A 20,708-nucleotide genomic window follows, 5' to 3' on the forward strand; every position below is an offset into this window, starting at 1 on the left:
ATAACGATCTAGAACACTGTGTGAATTTTTTAGGCAACTCTAAAGATGAGGTTTTATCTTCTCAACAACACTGTCTACAGGGATTAGGCACAAGAAGACTGAATCGTCCATCTCAAAAATAAAATTAGCTTTGTGTTAATCCACAAAAAAACTTCTATTGATTCTATGCACTTTGAAGATTATTCTTAAGTGACTTAAGGATGTCCCGACTCTCCTTAATCCAATCCTTGGCCTTGGGAGTTATGTTGTCTCCAAATTCCAATTCTATGTAGATGTAGCATCATATCCATATAAGCTCAAAAATGAGTCATCCCAATCAACCAATGATAGGTGGTATTACAGCATTGCTCAATTGAATGCAACAACCTAATGTAGGCCTTCTACTACCCCACAACATAATTGGGTAAATACCCTTCCACCCATTTGTTAACAATCTTCGTTTGACCAATTGTTTGTGTATGGTAATTACTGCTTAGGGTCAGCTCTATGCCAGCCATCCTAAATAGCTCTTGGTGGAAGACATTGAGAAACGTGTTATCTTGATAATTTACAATGTTATTTGGTAGCCCACGGAGTCAACACACCTCTATGAAGAACAACTTTGCAATGTGAGGTACCTTGTTCCTAGATGATATGGCAAAGAAATGTGCATGTTTGGTCAATTTGTCAATTACTACCTAGATGCCATCTCTACCATGCACTCTAGGAAGGCCAACAATGAAATCCATGGATATGCTTTCCGACTTCTACTCAGGGATGGATAATGACAACAATAAGCTTTCTTGGAAAGTATTCTTTGACTTGTCTTGTTGACAAGTCATACATTCACAAAGGCTCCCAAAATATTTCTCTCGCCCCACTCCATCTTCCTTTATGCTTTCCAAAATATTCATTTCCTTAAAAGACATGCCTCTTCCAAGGGAAGCAATTATCTTAAGTGTCATCACTGTTCATGAACTTAACTCCAAATGAACAAATTGGACCCCTAGGCATGAATTGATGTTTTTCTTAATGTTTGTTTGTTAATAAACATGATGCAATAGAGTCGCAGCCCTTTCATGTAAGATGAAGTCACACCTATTGGGAAATCACTAATTTTCATTAATAAGCTTGTCTTCTTGTTAATTGCCGCTGTTAACAAATTGCACCCTTTTACTGGACACTAACTATTTACCATTTTATTCCTTTAAAAAAAATCTAAAACAGATTGATGTATTATGGACATTCACTCTAATACTATTATTGCATATTGCTGCATTATTGAATACACAACACTGTATGTGTAATATTGCCAATTTTACAAATAAGAATGATTTTTGTCTTCATTTGGTTGCTGATCTTTGCTATTATTCTATGCTATTTCACTACGTTACACAGAGTGCTTCTCTCAATTGTGATTGCTGCCTATGATCACTATTTCCATTTTTAATATGGATCATCGCATATTGCACTTTGCAGTAAGCTGTCATATGTATATCTATGAAACATTGTTTTCTTGTTTGGATTGGATGGGAACATCACAGTCTCCCCTCCTTGAATCTGCTTAGCCACAAGCAAGATCAGATGTTCATGATGATACTAGGGTCTCAATTACATTGGTAGGTCGCCTCTACACATACTCATGTCTTGAACTTACAAGGTTTGTTAAACTTAACCATATTATTAAAAAAACTATCCATCATATCAGTTCTAAGGTTCCAAGGGTGGCAGCACACTCTGCTCATAATGTAGCTAGATTGAACAAGGGCAACAGCAGTCCTTTGATGTCCTTTAGTTAGATGAGTAATCCAATATTGTACAAACTCTTTAGAAGATGGTCATTTGAGAAACCCAAACCCCACAATAATAGGCTTCTGAAAATCATTATAAGTTAAATTATTTCCATTGCTGTTGAATCTCAATTGATTGAGTTAAATTATTTCCATAGCTGTTGAATCTCAATTGATTCCAGGATTCCAAGTTTTCCAATTTATGGCAACCATCACGATGTTATAACGTGATTTCTGGGGGTGAAAATCTGAATGGCACTTGTAGAACCTGTTTTAATTAGCTTCCATAAAGTTGGCAATGGTTCAAGCCATTTGGCCTTGAATTGATTTTATCATTATGGGAAAACAATTGCAGTAATAACTATTTTATGTAGGACATTAACTGGAAGTGTTACTTCTCCTTTCCGTTGAACTCAAGTGTTCAACATATGGTCTTTGAGCTATAGAACGATTCTTCTTCATTAACCTGATCTGAATTGCAATCTTTTGTAGTTGGATAAAAGAGTGATTGGTAATAGCATCTCAATGGTTTGTCTCACTACTCCAAGCTTGTATCCACAGTTCTTTGATAGGAAATGTGCTAAGGTCCCAAGTTTTATGTTCGTTTTGAACCTTATCATATGACTCCGTTATAGCTTCTTTTTTTTATTTGAGAAACAGATTATCATAGGTCACATTAGCTTCAACCTCAAACAAGGGATTATTAACAAGCTGAAAGTTATCCTTTTTTCCAAACCTATCTTTTTTCCAAATTTTATTATCTGATTTCTGCAGACAATAGTTTGAATCATGGTGCTTCGCTATGTTTTTGATCCCTTAATCTCATCATTTCCTTCTTTGACCTCTTTTTTTTTTGAAGTGTCCAGTTACTACACCTTGATTTTCTATCTGTAAGGTTTCATGAGCATATATCAACTTATCCATTTCTTGCTTATGTTGATCTGGCATCTCATGACATCTAGTTGTTGATCTATCTTTGCTTACTATGTTTTTTATCTCATCTTTCTGTGACATTTCATTATTTATCTTCCTCAATGTGATCAAATTGGACACACAATGACTTCTTATTCACTATCATTAGAAATGATACTCTTCTCATCCACAGCCACCAACTTGTTAGTGGATGCCATGTACTTATGAGGATGAAAATGGTAATTATGAATGCCATTTTGACTTAGAAAATCATTAGTTATCCTCAATACATGATCCTTAAGATGGAGTAGCAACAAGCTGATAATCTTCATGAATGTATGTACTCAATTTATTTTGATAGAAGAAACATGTGAAGAATCAACTGCTTCTTGTAATGCTTGATGATTATCTATTGATTTATATTTTTCCAAGGTTTTGTGACTTGCAACTGTCAAACTCTTTACGCTATCTCCCCTTGGTGCAACAACCTTCAAGGCCTTAAATGACTGATTATTGGTTAGATGAGTCTATGCGTGTGTGAAACTCTTGATGCAATATTTGAATCATAATCATTCCTCTCCTTTACATTCAAGCGTTCATGCTTTCCAATTTTATTCAATAGGTCAAAGTAATGATCTCTTTGCTCTTTGGGCAAGTGCTTCATCCTTACAGGCATATAATGTTGTAATCCTTATCTATCCAATCCTGTTGAAATTGATCTTGTAGATCTACCAATGTGGGTTCATTGCTTTCTTCATGTTCCACTCAGGTGGGAATGTTAGTATCATCAGTATCGAATTTGTTGAATGCATATGTCTAGTTGGAGTATGATTACTGTTGGATTGATCTCCATTTCCTTCATGGCCTCCTTTGTTGCCATTACAATTGTTATTGTTTTTGTTGCTTAACATGGATTTTGTTAGTAAGTCCAACAGTCGAGCCATTCTTTCTTGACTGATTCTTTGCTCTGCAACTATTTGATTCACGCATTTGGTAATTTTTCCATGTCCCCCCATACCAGTTTCTTCTTGTTTGCTCTTCTTTGAGGAGGACTTGAATGTTATCTTATCTTCTGTAGTTTGGTGGATTTCTTTCTGTAATAGCACTTAGTTTCTTTATGATTCATAACCTTCAGAAGTTGGCGATATAGATTGCTCTAATACCATTGTAATGTCCCTTATATGATTTCTTAGGATCTGGACAAATTCTTATAATGCAAATTGCAACAGACTTCTTTCTATCTATAACATACACACAACTCTTTAATTTTCCGCAAATGAGTTTATGTAATGTGACTTGCTAATTTGTATAGTATCAAAATCGCTTTCTAATGAATTTGACAAGGAAAGATTGATCAATGCAATTGTCTGCTATTTTGATGTAAAAAATAATTCTGGTATAGTTCTCAAATCAATCATTGTATAATTGCTATATTATAGAAATTGTCCTTGATCAACAAATATTGATTATATTATCCTTATATCCAAATGCTTTGTGCAAGATAACCACTTATATAGTTGATATTGATCTGAAAAATGGATTGAACAAACAACTGAAATATCTGATTTAACTTTGGTAGGAATGTTGTTTATGAAGATTGTTATGAACAAACTAATGCAAGATAAATGTTGATATGACAAGGGTTGATCTGATTATATATAAATAGGTTTTAAATATTATACTGATCTGAATTTGACAAAGAGTTTTGTGGTTCTTTATAAGAATCGAATTGATTACAAACCTAATTGCTATTATAGTGATCGACAATGGATACTCTTACCACTGTTCTTGATCTTTATCAATCTTGCCACTGATCCTTGCTGCATATGATGGCTTGATATAACAGCCAATCCAAAATTCGCTATCACTGTCTCTGATATGATTCTTATAGCTTATGTGATGTTCTGATGACACTGTCTCTGCATAACAATATCTTTTAAAAACATCAATCCATAACATAACAATATCTCTAAAAACATTCATCCATAACTTTAGTCTGAGGCTCGATCTGAGTGCCAAGTTTGATCTGAATATTATAATTAAATCTTCATATATATTCCTCTCACCCTCCATTTTCCTATATATCTTTCAAAATATGCTTTTCCTTAAAAGGTCTGCCTCTTCCAAGAGAAGTGATTACCTAGGGTCATTACTTTTCATAAACTTATCTTGAAGCAAACAAATCACACCTCTCCATATATTGCTGCTTTTTGAATGTTTGTTAATAAATACTGAGAAATAGAATTGTACCCCTTTCATGTAAGATGAAGTCACACCTATTGGGAAATCACAAGCTTTCATTAATAAGATTATCCTGTTGCTAATCGCTGCTATTTGTTGTAGGTTCATTCTAAAGAAGCATACACATCTGGCAAATACGCTTAGCTGGATACTTTCAGCCTCCACTGCATCCGAATGGTCTCTCATAGTTGTGCCCGTACAAGCCTGCACTTCTACCATCACCTATCTACCTGCCCGTACAATTTGACTCACACCTGTGCTGCATCCCTTGTATTGTATAACACCATATGACATTATTGCTTAGAATCCACATACCTCTATACATAAGACCATATGACATTCTCCTTCCTGCCTCCCATGTACAAAGACACTATTGCGTACAACTTCCACAACCCAACAATGTATGACTTATTACGAAGTAATTGGTAAATATTTGCTTGATATTAACAAAGACGGAGAGGTCAATATATACAAAAGAATGAATGATGTTTCCTTAGGAAACAATCATAAAGAATAGAAACATTCTATTCTAGTGAATAGAAAACTAACAGTTAACTACATGCAAACTAAATATTAGAAATATTCTAATATTTACAATAGATTACAAATAGATAACCATTAGATAATAATAGATGCTATTTATTATTGTAATACCCTCCCTTAATGATTAATCTATTTACAACACCAAGCTGTCTTTTGAATTTGACAAACTTATCAAAACCAAGAGGCTTGGTGAGAATCTTTGTAGTCTGATCTGTTGTAGAAACATACAAGTCTATTGTCCCATCTTCAACCATTGTATGTAGTGACAGTGAACATCCACATGCTTGGTTCTTTCATGGTAGACTGGATTCCGTGCTAATTTGATAATGCCTTCATTATCAACAAACAAAGTGGTTAGTCCTACTGGTGATATTTGCATATCCCCAAGCATCCGACAAAACCAAACAACTGCACATTCTGCCTTAACAGCCCCTTTGAAATTCAACCTCTGTGGAGGAGAGAGAAATTTCCTGCTGCTTCTTATTGGTCCATGGGATGACACTAGATCGCAAACCAAACACATCCAAAAGTTGAATTTTTATTGTTAACAGAGCCTGCCCAATCTGAATCTATGAACCCATTGAGTCTAGGATTAGAACTCTGAGAGTAAAGAAGTCCATAATCTATAGTGCCCTTCACATAATGAAGCACATGTTTTGCTGCCATTGAATGATCAACCTTGGGAGATGTCATAAAGTGTGATATGTAGTTGACTGCGAAGTTGATATTAGGTCTAGTAGTAGAGAGGTAGACGAGGTTGCTTACTAGTTGCCTATATGTAGTATCATTGATGGGAGGAGAATAAGACTTAGGTGATAACTTGAGATCTTTCTCCATGGGTGTAGATGTAGGCTTGTAATCTTGCATACGAAATTCGTCTAATAGAGCCCTAGGATATTTGGACTGAGAGATGAATATACTTGAAGACTATTGCCAAACCTCAACACCTAGGCAATAATGCATGAGCCCAAGGTTAGTCATATCAAAAGAATGGCATAAACTTTGTTTGATTCCTTGAATTAAAGATATTAAACTGTCAGTGATGATAAAATCATCCACATAAATAATCAGAAGGATGATGTCACAGTCAATAGTCTTGATGTACAAATTTGAGCTCTTCTGGAAGCCTTGATCATTGAGGTACTTAATAATTTTCATGTACCATGCCCTAGGGGCCTGCTTCAAGCCATAGAGAGCTTTCACTAATCTGAAAAACTCATGTTCTTTACTGACAACCTTGAAACCATGAGGTTGCATCATGTAGACTTCTTGTAGGTCACTATTTAGGAAAGCACTATCGACATCCATCTGATGGATCTTCAAGCCAAATTGTGTCGCTATGTTTAGAACTAATTTGATTGTGCTTATCTTTGCAATAAGAGTAGAGGTCTTCTCATAATCTAATGCTAAGAAAAGCCCCTTGCAACTGAACGAGCTTCTTTCTTATCCAAAGTACTATCAGATTCTGTAAACCCATTTGCAGCCAATGGATTTCTTCCCTGGTGGAAGATTAGAAAGGATCCAGGTGTTATTCTTCAGCAGGCTCTGGTCTTCAGATTTCATGACTTGTTCCCATTTTGGAATTCTTTTAGCCTCGGAATATGTTTGAGGTGTTTGAGGTTCAAACCCACTGCGAACATTGGCCATGAGAGAAAACTTAACTGACTCTCGAAGCAATTCTAATGAGCCCATCATCTCAAAGATCAACAAGTGTCTTAGCCCACCACTTAGGCCAGAGAGGAGAGTGACCAACATTAGTATAAGGAGATGCTCTATGATCAAATTCCTCGTTAGAAGAATCTGGATCAAACTCAGGTGAAACATCTACAAATCTGGGTGATCTTGTAGGAGAAGCTAGAGATGTTTGTACAAGGATCATTGGAGTTATAGGAGCTACTAGAGCCCTCCCATCAAGTGGACCTAATGGAAGCCTAACTCCCAAATCATGAGCCTTCATAGGATGATTTTCAAGATTAGAAACAAGAGAAACAGGCATGAATAGTCCTCGCTACTCATCAAAGACTACATCACGATTGTATAGAAGACGAGCTGTCTTAGTGTCGATCAAGTGATAGTCTTTGTGAAAACTACTGTATCGAAAAAAATGAGTTTTTGACTCTTGGCATCCAACTTGGTGCGTGACGCATCAAGGATCCAAACAAAAGCAAGAGAGCCAAAAATCGCTAGGTGGCTGATTTTAGGCTTGTGACCTGACCAGGCCTCTTCCAGAGTCTTACCTTTGACCGCCACTGTAGGTGACCGGTTCAAAAGATAAACTGTAGTGTTTGTCTACTTTTGCCCAAAACTTCTTCAGAACATGTTTGTGTTCAAGCATGGATCGAGCCATCTCGGTGATTGTTTTGTTCCGACGTTGAACTGCACTGTTTTGTTGTGGTGTGTGATTAACTAGCATTTGATATCATCAGTATCTAAGAATCTAGAGAATCCATTAGAACAAAATTCCCCCCACTGTATGACCTAAGAGTAATAATAGATTTCCCAGGCTCTTTTTCAACTAAAGATTTAAACTTCTAAAATACAATAAATGCATCTGATTTCTTTTGAAGAAAATATACCCACATTTTTCTATTGAAATCATGAACAAACAAAAAATACGTGGACCCAAGAAAATAAATAGTGGCCATAGGGCCATAGATATCGACATGAACAAGCTGAAGTACTTGAGAAGCTCACCATGAATTGCCGTTGGTGAAAGGTGTGCGATGTTACTTCCCAACCTGACATGCATCACAAACTCCAAACTGTTCTAAATTTCTTGCGACCCGAGGACACACTCTTCTTGAGAAAGATAAGAGAGATAATGCACTTTTAAGTGCCCATATCGTTGATGCCAAAGTGTGCTAATAAAAGACTGCCAAGCAGCCATAGATAGAAACCAAGAATTACCAGAATCGATAAGTCTGAAAAGACCATGATCCTTAAGACCTGCTACACCAATAGATTGTTGCCCTATCAGTGATGGTACACTGATGTGAACTGAAGGTAATATCCAACTGTAGGGAATGTCACAACAACTGACTGACTGAGAGTAGATTAAGTTCCATCCTTGGAACGTAGTACACCAAAGAAAATGAGATTCCCCTCAGTAGATTGAATTTGAATGTTGCCTTTGCCGACAACAGTGTACTCTTTTCCGCCACCAAAAATAATAGAATATGAATAAGGCTTGTAGTTAAAGAACCAATCTTAGCGGTGAGTGAAATGACGAGAGGCACTTGAATCAATATACCAAGCAAACGACTTCACATGATCTGCAGGCCTTTTAGCCATGAAGGCATAAAAGGGGAATTCCGTTGGCTCAGTGTGCTTTGCACTGTTTTCTTTGGGCTGCGAACTTGATTGCTTAGATTGTGCAGCTAAGCATTTTTGACATTAACCTTCATGTGACCATACTTGTGGCAATAGTTGCATTGAATGCTTTTTTTTCTTGTAGCCTTCTGAAGATGAGGCAAAGAACTTTTGCTGAGAAGACTAGTGAGACTCGCCTTTATCCTTTTGAAAGGATTTAGTAGCAAAGGCTTTCTTTGTGGAGGTGGAGGTGGAACTGCTACTAGAGTGTTGTTTCTACCAATCTTGCTGAAACATAAGTGTGCAAAGATCTGTGAACTTCAAATCAACACCAGTAGAAGTGATGTTGAGAGTTTCAATAAAATGCTTGTAGGACTTGGACAAACTTTTGAGGGTTATGACCACAATGTCCTCTTCCTCCATCTTGTGTCCAATGGCAAGCAATTGATCATGGATATATTGAATCATATTTAGGTGTTCATGGAGCATTTTTTGCTCATCCATGATAATAGAAAACAGAGTGTTCTCGAGAAAGAAGGCTTTGCTTTTGTTTGATGTCTCATGAAGTTTCTTTAGATGCTCCCATATCTCGATAGTTGTTTTGTCGAATGAAATTTGAGGGAGTTGATCATCTGGTATGGATAATTTGAGAAGCATTACCACCTTCCGATTATTTAGGTCCCATATATTCTGATTAGTACCCGTTGCAGTCGAATGCTTTGTAACACCCAGAACAATCTGATCACTATTTTGATAGTCAAAGATCGCTAGTATCCGTTGCTTCCATGTGCTATAATTCTAACCATTGAATTTTGAATTGGCTTCGAGCAGAATATTAGTTAGAGTTGCCATAGCTCAGTTTTTAGTGAAAAAGCATGAAGATTTGTGAAGGCACATACTTTGAGACAAAAAAATGGAAGACCCAAAAAATTGAAGAGTTACCCAAAAGAGCTCGAAAAACCATAAAATTATATCTTGTCAGTTTTGGATCCATTGGCTGAAAAATTGGGCCACTTGGAAAAATCTGATGACAACCTAGTTGAGCTCTCAAAAAACCCACCAAGAATCTGTAATTAGAAGAATATTTCGAGCCAAAAAATAGGGTTTTCAAACAAAACCGTAGTTAGCAGCCATGGAAGGAAATAGTTGCAAAAAAAGTAGTTGTTGGGCGTGGATCTTATTGAATATTATAAGATAGAATTTTAATAATAATTAGATAATACAATATTATTAAATAAATAATGATAATAAAGTTATATTAAAACTAATACTAAAATATAAATGTAGGAAATAATGATTATTTAATCTATATTATCAATGAATAATTGCTATGATATTTTAAATTATTAAAAAATAATAAAATTTCAATGAGTAAATAAAGAAATAAAATTAAATACAAGAGACAATATTGTAGAAAGTATGTTAACTTTCTAAATAGAATTTAATAATAAATACAAACAAGTAAATAAATAATATAACATAGAATAATATAAATTAACTAAATTTAATGAAAAGTCCAGAGATGTTTAACAAATAGACCTGACTTCTTAAAATTAAGCTATAAAAGGAAAGAGAGTTTATTTTAAAGAGAGGGAAAAAGAAGAGGAGAAGATAGGAGTTCAACAATGAAAAACGGATGAGGAAAGTAATATGAAGAAAATAAGGAAGTGACTTTCTGAAAAGGTATCAATGATATTGAAAGGATGTAAACTTTCGAAAGGGTCATAATTATGAATAGTTGTGACCCTTAAAAAAAATTATGATTGTAAAGTATTGAGATTTTTCCAAAGAATTTTAGTTATGAAGTGTTGTGACTTTTTAAAGGATTTGTATTATGAAAGGTTGTGACTCTTGAAAAAAAAGAAACAAAAAAAATATTTTATCCTTTCCTTTTAATTAGAAAAAGGAGAATTTTAGAAAGTAAATATAGAGTTGAGATAATCGAGAAGGAATAATTCATTGAAGGGCTGACTAAGGATAGAGCCACATGGACCAAGAAAAGAAGGTAAGAAAGGTATGTTTATGGATTACATTTGTTTAATTATGTTTATGATTTTATTTATATTAATGAATCATACTTGTGGATAATATTGTGTTAGCTCATGGGGTTAACAACATAGAGAATAATGAGACTCAAAGCATGGAGCATGTGAGATATTAAGATCTTCATTGTCCGCCATGGCCGAGAGTCAATGTGCTAGAATATTCTCATTATGTCAACATATGCATATGTGATTGGCCTTGGATAGAGGATGTCTATCCAAGAAGAATCTTAAGGGGTGTGCTCCCAGGAAGACAGCGAGGTAGCTATGAGCTAGGGAGCCCGATCTGGAGACCTTCTTAAGATTGGGATTAAATTAGAGGGTAGAATAATATAGTTAGTTTTGTTGTTGTGATTCTAACCATTATTTGCAGGAATTACTTGTCCCAAATCTACCCTAATAGTGGGGACATTACATTCTGCTCATCATTTTTGCAACCATATCTATTGTTATGAATTGAAGTTTGGCATTTAGAAAGAATGAGAATTTAGATCAGCAATATATTCCTTGCATGCAAAGTGTTTGACAAAATTCTCAGGTCAAGTAGTCAGGAAGTTGAATTCAAAATTGCTAGGGATATTGCAGTTTCATCTCCCTTGGATAATCTACTCAACCTTCACCATCTTCTTGCTAACCTACTTGATCTCTCGATGGTGCCTATTAAAATTCAGACCTTACAAGTTTAGGGGTAGTTTTGTTGGCGATCTTGGAGTTATATACCAGTATGTTGTGTTATTCCACTCTCCATGGTTGCAATCATTCTCATTGTATTGCCATTGTTATCATTGTTGTCATTGTTTCCATGGTTACCCTGACTTCTGTAACTCATCAGCTAAACCAACTGATGCTATCATCTAGCCAAACCATTTAAAATCTCCATGGTACTAAGCTTCTGCTCATCACGTCTATCACCTATACTTATTCAGAATTTGAAGTAAGAATCTCTCTCTTCTCCAATAAGTGATAAACCCTGTATTCTCTAGACTCGTGAAACAATTTCAGACATACTTTTCTCGCAACCCTCCAAGCTGGCAAGGTTGCTTTGATTTGATTGTAAATGCATGGACCCAAATTGCTATGCAACTTTTTTCACTTCCCTTAATAATTAATTAACTACCATTTGATCAACAGTTAACACGCTTGTTATTTGAAGAATTCTTGGTTGAGGCATGCTATGCTTATTTTGGTAACATTTCCATTTATAACATTTGTAAAGTATTCATGGGACTCTCTATTTGAAGTAAAAATTTATATGACAGTTTACATTGAGCAAGATACCAAGGTACAATGTAATTTGAATGGCGATTTTTCTTTACTAAAGAGTATATGTTCAGGGCAATGAAAATGAATTTTTGATCTTTGAAGCAGTAGGAAAATACTTTAGACATAGTATAAAATTCTCTAAGTTCTAATTTTCACTACTTGAAATGTCAATAAACCATAACAACATATTATCTCCTTTTTGATGTTAAATCACTATATTCTCCCTCATATTGGGCTGCAGGAGTTTACCAGCAAAGAAAATACCATTGCCCAATTGTATACTGATGAGGCACCTAGGGATGTGAGTTTAATTGCCCAATTAGGTTGTTAACCTCTCATGCCAACAACAATCACCCTTATTACCTAACAAAGTGATAGAATACCTTCAAAGCCAATTTCCAACTGCATATGATGTGTTAAACATCTTAGAAATATTGACTCCTTGACTAAGATTCTGTAGCTCAAATAACTTGACCTGCTTTTTGTTCTCTTTTGCTTAGTTTTGAACAAAAATGATGGGTAGTAAAAATACTTATATTGCCACAACATCATGCAATAACTTATTGCCCAATTTTCGGTAGATTGGCGGTTGGATTTGAAAGTCACACTCACAACCACCCCACAAGACTGAAATTACATACCAAACTGTTATTTTGTCTTTCTTGTAAATCTATGCAATCCTCTAATGATTTGTCTTGCCTGGAAGACTTAGCGAACTGCCCAATATTTTATTCCAAGCCTGAAACCTATATGCTTTCACCTATAACCAACTAGGAGGATAGTTTACCACCAAAACTGAGTTCCCTTAGGGTTTTGATCCAACGAAAAGCTCCAGATCCACAATAGAGGAAATAAACCAAGCATACCAAACGAACTCCCAATTATTCTTTTTATATTTACCTTCCGAAGGGCTTTTCAACTTCTTTCTTAAAATAATTTATTAAAGCACATTTATAGAGTGACTTTCTTAATTTCCCTTCTAATTTCACTCAAATGACTATTTAATTTGTTAAATTTAAGCTATTAGTAAATATTATTTTATTGGGAAACTTTTAATTAATTAAACAAATTTATTCCTTGGTTCCCTAGAAGTTTCCTACTAGAATTAAACAGGCTAAATGAGTCATCTTTGACTTTACCTGAAAGGGGACACTATAAATTCCCAACATTTTAATTATAAATAGTGTATACTATATTTTAAGATGTACGCTTTCTATTATTTTTTACTTGAGGCTCATATATTTGGTGTAAAGATGATTGATATATTTCCGACTCTCTACAATGAATGCATACTAATGATACTCCTGGCAGCCTATAAAAATGGACAAGTATCTTTAACACTTTAAATGAGCTCTAACTTGGTTGTTTTGCCTTTTTTGGGTTTGATAGCTAGTATTCAATCAATGAGAATGAAGCTGAGTATTTTTTGTAAATTTTAATGCCTTAAAACATCACCAAAGCAATTGTAAAACCAAATATAATGAAATATATCTACAAATATTTAAAGAACAGAATAGAGAATTTGTGGCGTAAATGCTTCTGAGAATTTTTATCACAATTTGTTTGACCAACTATCATATAATTTGAACCTTGTTATCTATCCTTTTCTCCTTGGTTATTTGTCTATATGCTATTTCTAATTCAATATTGTGTGTCTCTCATGTACACTATTGACGTCAATGCTACACCTTAATCTAGGTTCAAAGAGGAGAGTTTAGTTATGTTTTACATTTTTCTAACTTGATAGATGATTTCTATTAAGGGAGCTAGTTAATGCATTTTCCGCTTATATATTAAATTGAGTGTAAAACCAATTGGTGACTACAGGCCCCTTCTCATCTAAGGATGGCGACATCAAGGGGAAACAAAAGTTCTACTGAGGAAAATGCTCTTTCTTTGTTGGGCAATGCTTGTATGAGAATGGATCTCATCACAATACACGATATAATGATGGAAGCACAATATGAAGATGATAATGTTGGTGAGGTAATTGTTTTTCCTATTGCTCTAATTTTATTTTTCTTTACAATTTAGTAAATATCTAATATCAGTGTCAAATATGCCATTCTATGTAGTATTCTGAATCAGTTATCAATATTTTTTTTTCCATGATGCAAAAGTATATGCGTATACCTATTTCCCTTGTTTGAAGTTTTGGTATGTTGGCTATATTTGAAACTGGGGGTTGCACATAAGAAATGAAGAAAACAGTTTCCTCTACTGATAGATGATATTATCTTTTTCTTCCTTGTGTGCTGTGTTTTGAAGTAACATAATTTGAAATGTAATTTTGCAATATTAATAAAATATGAATAATGAAAATGTGACCATACAATGTGGATGCATATTTGTTCCATCATGATTTGGGTTCATGAAATATTCTTTAATACTTTTGTAAGAAGCAAACAATTAGAGTTTGGACTGTGGTTACTATGTTTGAAAAAATTGATGCATTTGAGAGGCCAAAAAAGTTTGGAAATCATGTAAAATTCTATTTGAAAAATCTGAACTGAATTTGAGAATTTAGGTGGTTTAAAAAATGTAGAATTCAGCCATACTTGGATGGATGTGTCAAGTTGTCAATGATGTTTTGGACTTGCCTGCACCTTTAGTATGATTTATAATAAAAATCCTTGAAAGAAAAATAATATCTCTCTCCATCAATTGCTTGTGTGATACGTTTGTCTATGTGAGTTTGTGACCATCCTAATGTGCAGGGAAGAACACTAGGTATCCAATTTGTTAAGTTTGTAGTTCAGTCAAATTGATATGATTGTGAGATTCATAATTGATGATAAATCATCTTTAGATAAATATTCTTATATATATTGTAGATATATAATATACTAACTAATGATGATTAACTATAGAGACATGTCTCCTCTCATATTTATGAGTCCTCAAATCTGCATTTGGAAAACATCAATTACAATGGCCATGTTATTACATTTGTAGAAATCGATCCACAAAACTCAACATGGTATCAAAGCAAATTCGAACCTCTGGAAATCTTAATACTTGTTTTCCCCTTTCAATGAATTCTTTATCTCATTAAGATCTGTGGTATTAAAGAAAGATTAAAGTCCCCAACATTAGAAGGATGACACATAAATATGCACAGAAAATGCTGAAAATATCAGGTCGTCTGAGTCATAGATCTTGGCGTGAGACTCTTGCACGAATCTTCAAATGTATGTATTCAATGTTGTTTTTTGTAGGAATAAAAAATTGTCACTAATGTTTAAAGATAGTTCAGGCCAGGCAGTAGCTCTTGCCAGATTCTGATGAGTAAACTAGGTTGTCAAACCCCGATAAGAAGTTATCAGGGTTTGACATAGTTGTTGACATATCTAAAAATATCAATGTGGAAGTAGAAACTTCAAACCTGATGCTAGAGCTCTTGGCAGGCTGCAGTTAACGAAAAAAGGTGGGGCTTCAGAGAAGTATCTCCCATTTTACCATATTAAGTAAATAAATAAATAAAACTGAATTCAATACCAGACATTCGCGATAAGTGATAGGCTTCATCAAAGACAATGAACTTGGTTCTTATGATGACACTCACCGAATGAAAAAAAAAATTAACTATATGTGAAACTGGAATGAGCTGATGGTGCATGCATAAACAATTAGTTGATGTACATTTTTGCAAGAAACATTGCCACAAAGACCAACCGCAACTGGTAGAAACATTAATCTGTGGTCTCAAATGTGTTGCTGACCAACTGTGGTAGTAAGAAGGGAGATTGGTGGAGTCAAACAAAATAATGTTGACACTAGACAAATCAGGGATAAGACTCAAAACAAAATACAAAGGCGACATCCACAAAGGTAGATCAAATAAGGTGATTGTGAAAAACGTTAAAGTGCAACAAACTTCAAAAATGGGGAGTCATCAGACCCCAAAGCATGTAGACATATGAGGAGGAAGTAATGACTTCCTAAGGCTTAGGCGGACATCGACAGTAATTTGGTCACACTATCATTTATAAATATATCTAGTTGTTCGTCATTATCTAATTGCATTACATTGACACCCGTAGACCGCTTTAGAGAGATATGAGAAGGGACATGAGTGCATAGTTATAAAGTGCTAGAGGCATCAAACTCTTAAATGGGTAATGAAGGTCCCACCATATAGGTTGAGCAGATTCATTCTAAAAGTGAATGTTCTATGAAACATAGGCCTCAAAAAGTAAATATTGAAATTGTATATATCCTAGGCAGGTCCTTTTGGATTGATCACATTGTAACAATAATAATGTGCAGTAAAGGAGGGAAAAGTCATTTCCGCAACGATCACCTTCTAAGGGATTTGGTCTAAGCATAAAGACCATGTTGTATATGGGTTTCATACAAGGTAAAAAAAGGTATGCAAATTATTTCAAATTAGTTTCTATGAAAAGGATACACACACACACACATATCTATATTTATATATATAATTTTATATATGTGGTAATATTATGTTGAAAAAATAGATTAAACATATATACATAGAAGATAGAATGTATATATGCATATATGTTCAATATATATATTTAAATTAGATATCTTGGAATAATGGGGATCATTCTCAAAGTAAGGTTAGAGGGAATGGGGTTAGGTTATAATTATCTTTATTATATTGAAATGATCTTATTATGCAGAATTATTATCCTTGGGTATTATTGTAATGGCCCTTGCCAATAGGACACTAATAACCGCTAATACTGAACTGTGAAATTTTCTCAAGCACTTGACATGCAAACTAAATACATTGCTGAAAGTAAAATGCTGAATAAAGGAAATTGTTGTGCAACAAATCTACTCAAATAATTGATGTAAAATAGTGCCAATATATTCATTCAATGATAACCAAATGCTTTTACATATGAAATGCGATTTTCAACTCAAAGCCTTAATTACCAAATTCGTGAATTAGACCCTGGATTCGAATTTGGGTCCGATCCGGATCCGGATTCGCACGTGGATCGGTGAGGATCCGGGCAGGGTCCATGATATTGCCTGTGGATCCGTTAGGATCCATCACCCAAGGATCCTGATGGATCCATAGGCAGAATCAAGGATCCTGCTCGTATCCTCAAGGATCCAAGCACGAATCCTGAGGATCCAGCAGGAATCCATGGCAATACAAGGTCGGGAACAAAACCCAAAGTAAACCAACCTGAGGGTTAAATGTGGAACAATGCTGATTATATCATTGTATTTCCCTCTATCTTTCTGCCGTGTAGTTCTGGTTACAAGATGGATCTCAGTAATCCTGTTGTGAACCCAGCTGCAGTTAACTGTTGGTGCAAAAATTGGGTTGAAAGTTGAAACCCTATGTCTGAAAATTGAGAAAACTATATGAGAAAACCTCCTCTATTAATTTTATATCTAAAAATTTCAAAAGATGAACACAAAATCTATGTTGCAGGATTTGGCAGGTTCCAAGGATGAACCTGCTTTTAAGAATTTTCGTATGGGTCATATCTCAGGTATGTCTGACTCAATCTCTTTTGCCTCCTGTGACTATGGATAGGATTTGGGAGAGGTCTCCTATCCACCCAAAGGCTGGTAGCCATAGGCCAATGAAGTTGTTTGATTACATACATAACATGAGATGAGTGTTGCATACTGTTTAGAGTAAGGTGTACCACTAGATGGATGACACAGTTCCCCAGCTCTACCCCAATATTCTTAAGGTGTAGCCATTATCTTAGGGTCTCACCCTAGATATTAGCAAGGCAAATAAAAATATATTCAAAATAAAAAATTTCAGCACCCAAAGAAAAATCTTCTGTGCTGAAAGTGATGTTAAGTTCCATAGATTTTCTATCCATAAATGTTTGCAATTTCACATTCTCATTACTGTTTCCTAGGACATAGGCAAAATGTAATTAGAAAAGAAAAAAATGTCATTTTTCAACTTCTTCAAATGTGTACCCATCACCTTTGCCTATGTAAAATTGACAATAAATAAAAAGGATGATAATATTCGTAAAATAAAGCTTTGATCTTGATTTCTAAATACAAAGAATGAATGCATGTAATAATTATTGATAAGTTATGAAAACATAAAATCATGAATGTGAATGTTCTGATTTTTTTTATAATCATGAAAATAGATCAATTATCAAGTATACTAGATTCATAGATGCATACTAGAATCATAGATTCATACTATGAAATAATTTCTCTTAGTTTTTTATATATATATATATATACATGAATCCTCTATGAATCATTATTGGAAAAAAAAGATTTCGAATCCACAGATACGATTCACATGCCCGAATCGGATTCGTTTCATGAATCGGCAACTAAGCTCAAAGCATTACAACATAGCACATTACAAAAAAACCCTTATTAGCTAAATGCAACCGAGAATTTCTTGCAACTACAAACTGAAATGAAAGAACTTGGATTGAGCAGATGTTGGAGACTTAATGCTGAAGACGAAATGATGAAAATGAAACTCCAACCTACCCTCAGATTTGCTGACCGTATGGCCTGCAGGTACAGCCATACATGTACGAACTAGTACGGTACCTAGCAAAAATAGATACTGGGTTGAAAGGTGCCAAAAATGGTATAGAAATAATTGCCAAGCTCCAAGGAAAATTATCCCAGAAAATAAAAATCAAACTCCCAGCCAACAATTAGATATGAGCAAAAAAGTATGTCCAGGTTGAAAATCAAACCTTGTTGGAAATGTCTAAGTACCAAATAAGTCCAACTTGAAGTAGCTGAATACCACTTCCAAAGTGCAACCCTTCAAAGGATATTTCACCTCCTCAGTTATGCAAATCTTTAGGAGACTCCGTTCCAAATGATCAAATGACAGTTTGTAGACCAAGATGGCACCACAAATGCTCAAAGAGAAAAGTCGTGTAAACTCAAGTCTTGGGATGTCCAAATGAGAGGCCAAGCACTCTATTTATTCACTTTTCGAAGAAGCCACTAAGAACTTCTAGAAGTATCCATAAAATATTCTTATAAAATCCTTTTGTAATGCACTTTTATATAAAAAGTAACTTTATAAAATAAAAAGTGCAACTCAACTCGAAATTTTAATATTTTGGCCCCGCATAACATATAAAATAAAACTATGATAAACCCCATCTCTCCAAGAGCAAATAAGACCATCCAATCCCCAAATAATCATCAAAATGACTCACCAAAATCATCTGCCTACAAGAGTCCATGATAGAAAAATTCACTGAAAAGTAACATGTCACTAAAAAGAGGGCATGACAATTATAGTAGTCTCTTTCCTTTTATATTTCTATACGAGATATATACCTTGACCTCTTCCTCCAAGAATGTTCTTGTAGAAAATAAGAGGGAGATTGAGATTCAAAGGGAGTTTGTCATTTTAAGCAACCTTGAAAGAGAGGGAGTGGATAGAGGATATGATTTAGACAACTTTCTGTGATCTCGGTCATATTGTTTCAGAGGGAGTAAACCATGTTGAGATGGATTCTCTAGTGATTAATAAATTGTAGCAGTCAAGAGGACCATGATTCATGAATTTACCTTAGGTCTACATAATTTCAACTTATGATATTCAACAAAGATATCAATTTGGAATACACAAATTGCAAGATGCACGCAATATAGGTTTAATCAAAAGATCAAACAAACACTTTTGCATGAACAAAAAATATTTGAGTTGTTGTGAGAGGTTAATGAAGATTTTAAGAATTCATTTGAACCATCTACAAGTCTCTCTTTGATGAATGAAACTTGGCGTATGAGTTGTAGATTCATTCATGTGGCACAATCATACTCAATCAAGATATTGGCGTATCATAGATAAGTTTAAGAAAAGGGAAGGACATGTTTGCTTCTATTGTTAATTTTAATGAATGTTTGGACCTTCAATGGATGAAAAGAGCAAGTTGGAACTTAGAAAGAATTTGATGTGATGCAAAAGTGTTCAATGATATAAGACTGAGAATTTTACATTGTGGGGGGAATAATAACCAATGTTTCATTCCCACTTGAACCATATTTAGAAAGGAGATGTTCCGTGACCCTCATGGGAAAATAAGTACTCGTATATTTTACATTTATCTTTTCATTTATTTATAATTCTATACATGCTATAAGAGTTATTTTCCATGATCTTTTCCTTTATGTCTAAGGATGTTCTTGCAGGAAAAGAAGGTTGGTACTTTACACATGCTACCAAATATTGTGCAAACTCAATCTTATGATAGTAGCTCTAAAGATGTTGATGATCAAGATGGATAAAGTGAGGCTCTTGAAGAAAATATCTTTGATGATTGAGATTATGAGATTCTTCTACGTTAAGGGAGTATGAAACTTCTTTTAAAGCAACGCGAGAGCTTAGAAGATTGATACTCAGTGGGAGTCTAAAATACATGTATGTGACTGCATGATTTTAATGGGCCTACTCCTATATACATCATGAGTAAATAAAAACTTATCATTAAAGGTTGAAAGATTAATATCAGATTTAGAGAGAGTCTGAGAGGCATCCTTGGGTAAAGAGAGTCTCAAAGGGAGTAACTACAGGACCTGACTTCCTAGGATCATTGTTCAGAGGGAGAAATCTTGAGATGCAATCCTTTGTGGATGATATCTTCTTTACAAGAAGTTCTATGTGAGATTCTTTGTA

At 34.6% G+C, this 20,708-nt stretch overlaps 1 protein-coding gene across 4 annotated transcripts in view; it reads left to right on the forward strand.

Moving 5' to 3' along the window:
• LOC149537250 (serine/threonine-protein kinase BSK1-like) overlaps positions 1-20,708 on the forward strand; it is a 134,047-nt gene that overhangs the window by 22,074 nt on the left and 91,265 nt on the right. For all 4 annotated transcript variants that reach the window (XM_089807523.1, XM_089807524.1, XM_089807521.1 and 1 more), the window contains one exon: positions 13,907-14,065. In XM_089807523.1, coding sequence (XP_089663649.1) covers positions 13,925-14,065 — 141 coding nt within the window. In that variant the 5' untranslated portion in view covers positions 13,907-13,924. The remainder of the gene's footprint in view (positions 1-13,906; positions 14,066-20,708) is intronic.

Source organism: Cupressus sempervirens, chromosome 10 (assembly GCF_028749045.1).
Source record: "Cupressus sempervirens isolate cs-2001-9-10 chromosome 10, ASM2874904v1, whole genome shotgun sequence".
NCBI classification, from domain to species: Eukaryota; Viridiplantae; Streptophyta; class Pinopsida; order Cupressales; family Cupressaceae; genus Cupressus; species Cupressus sempervirens.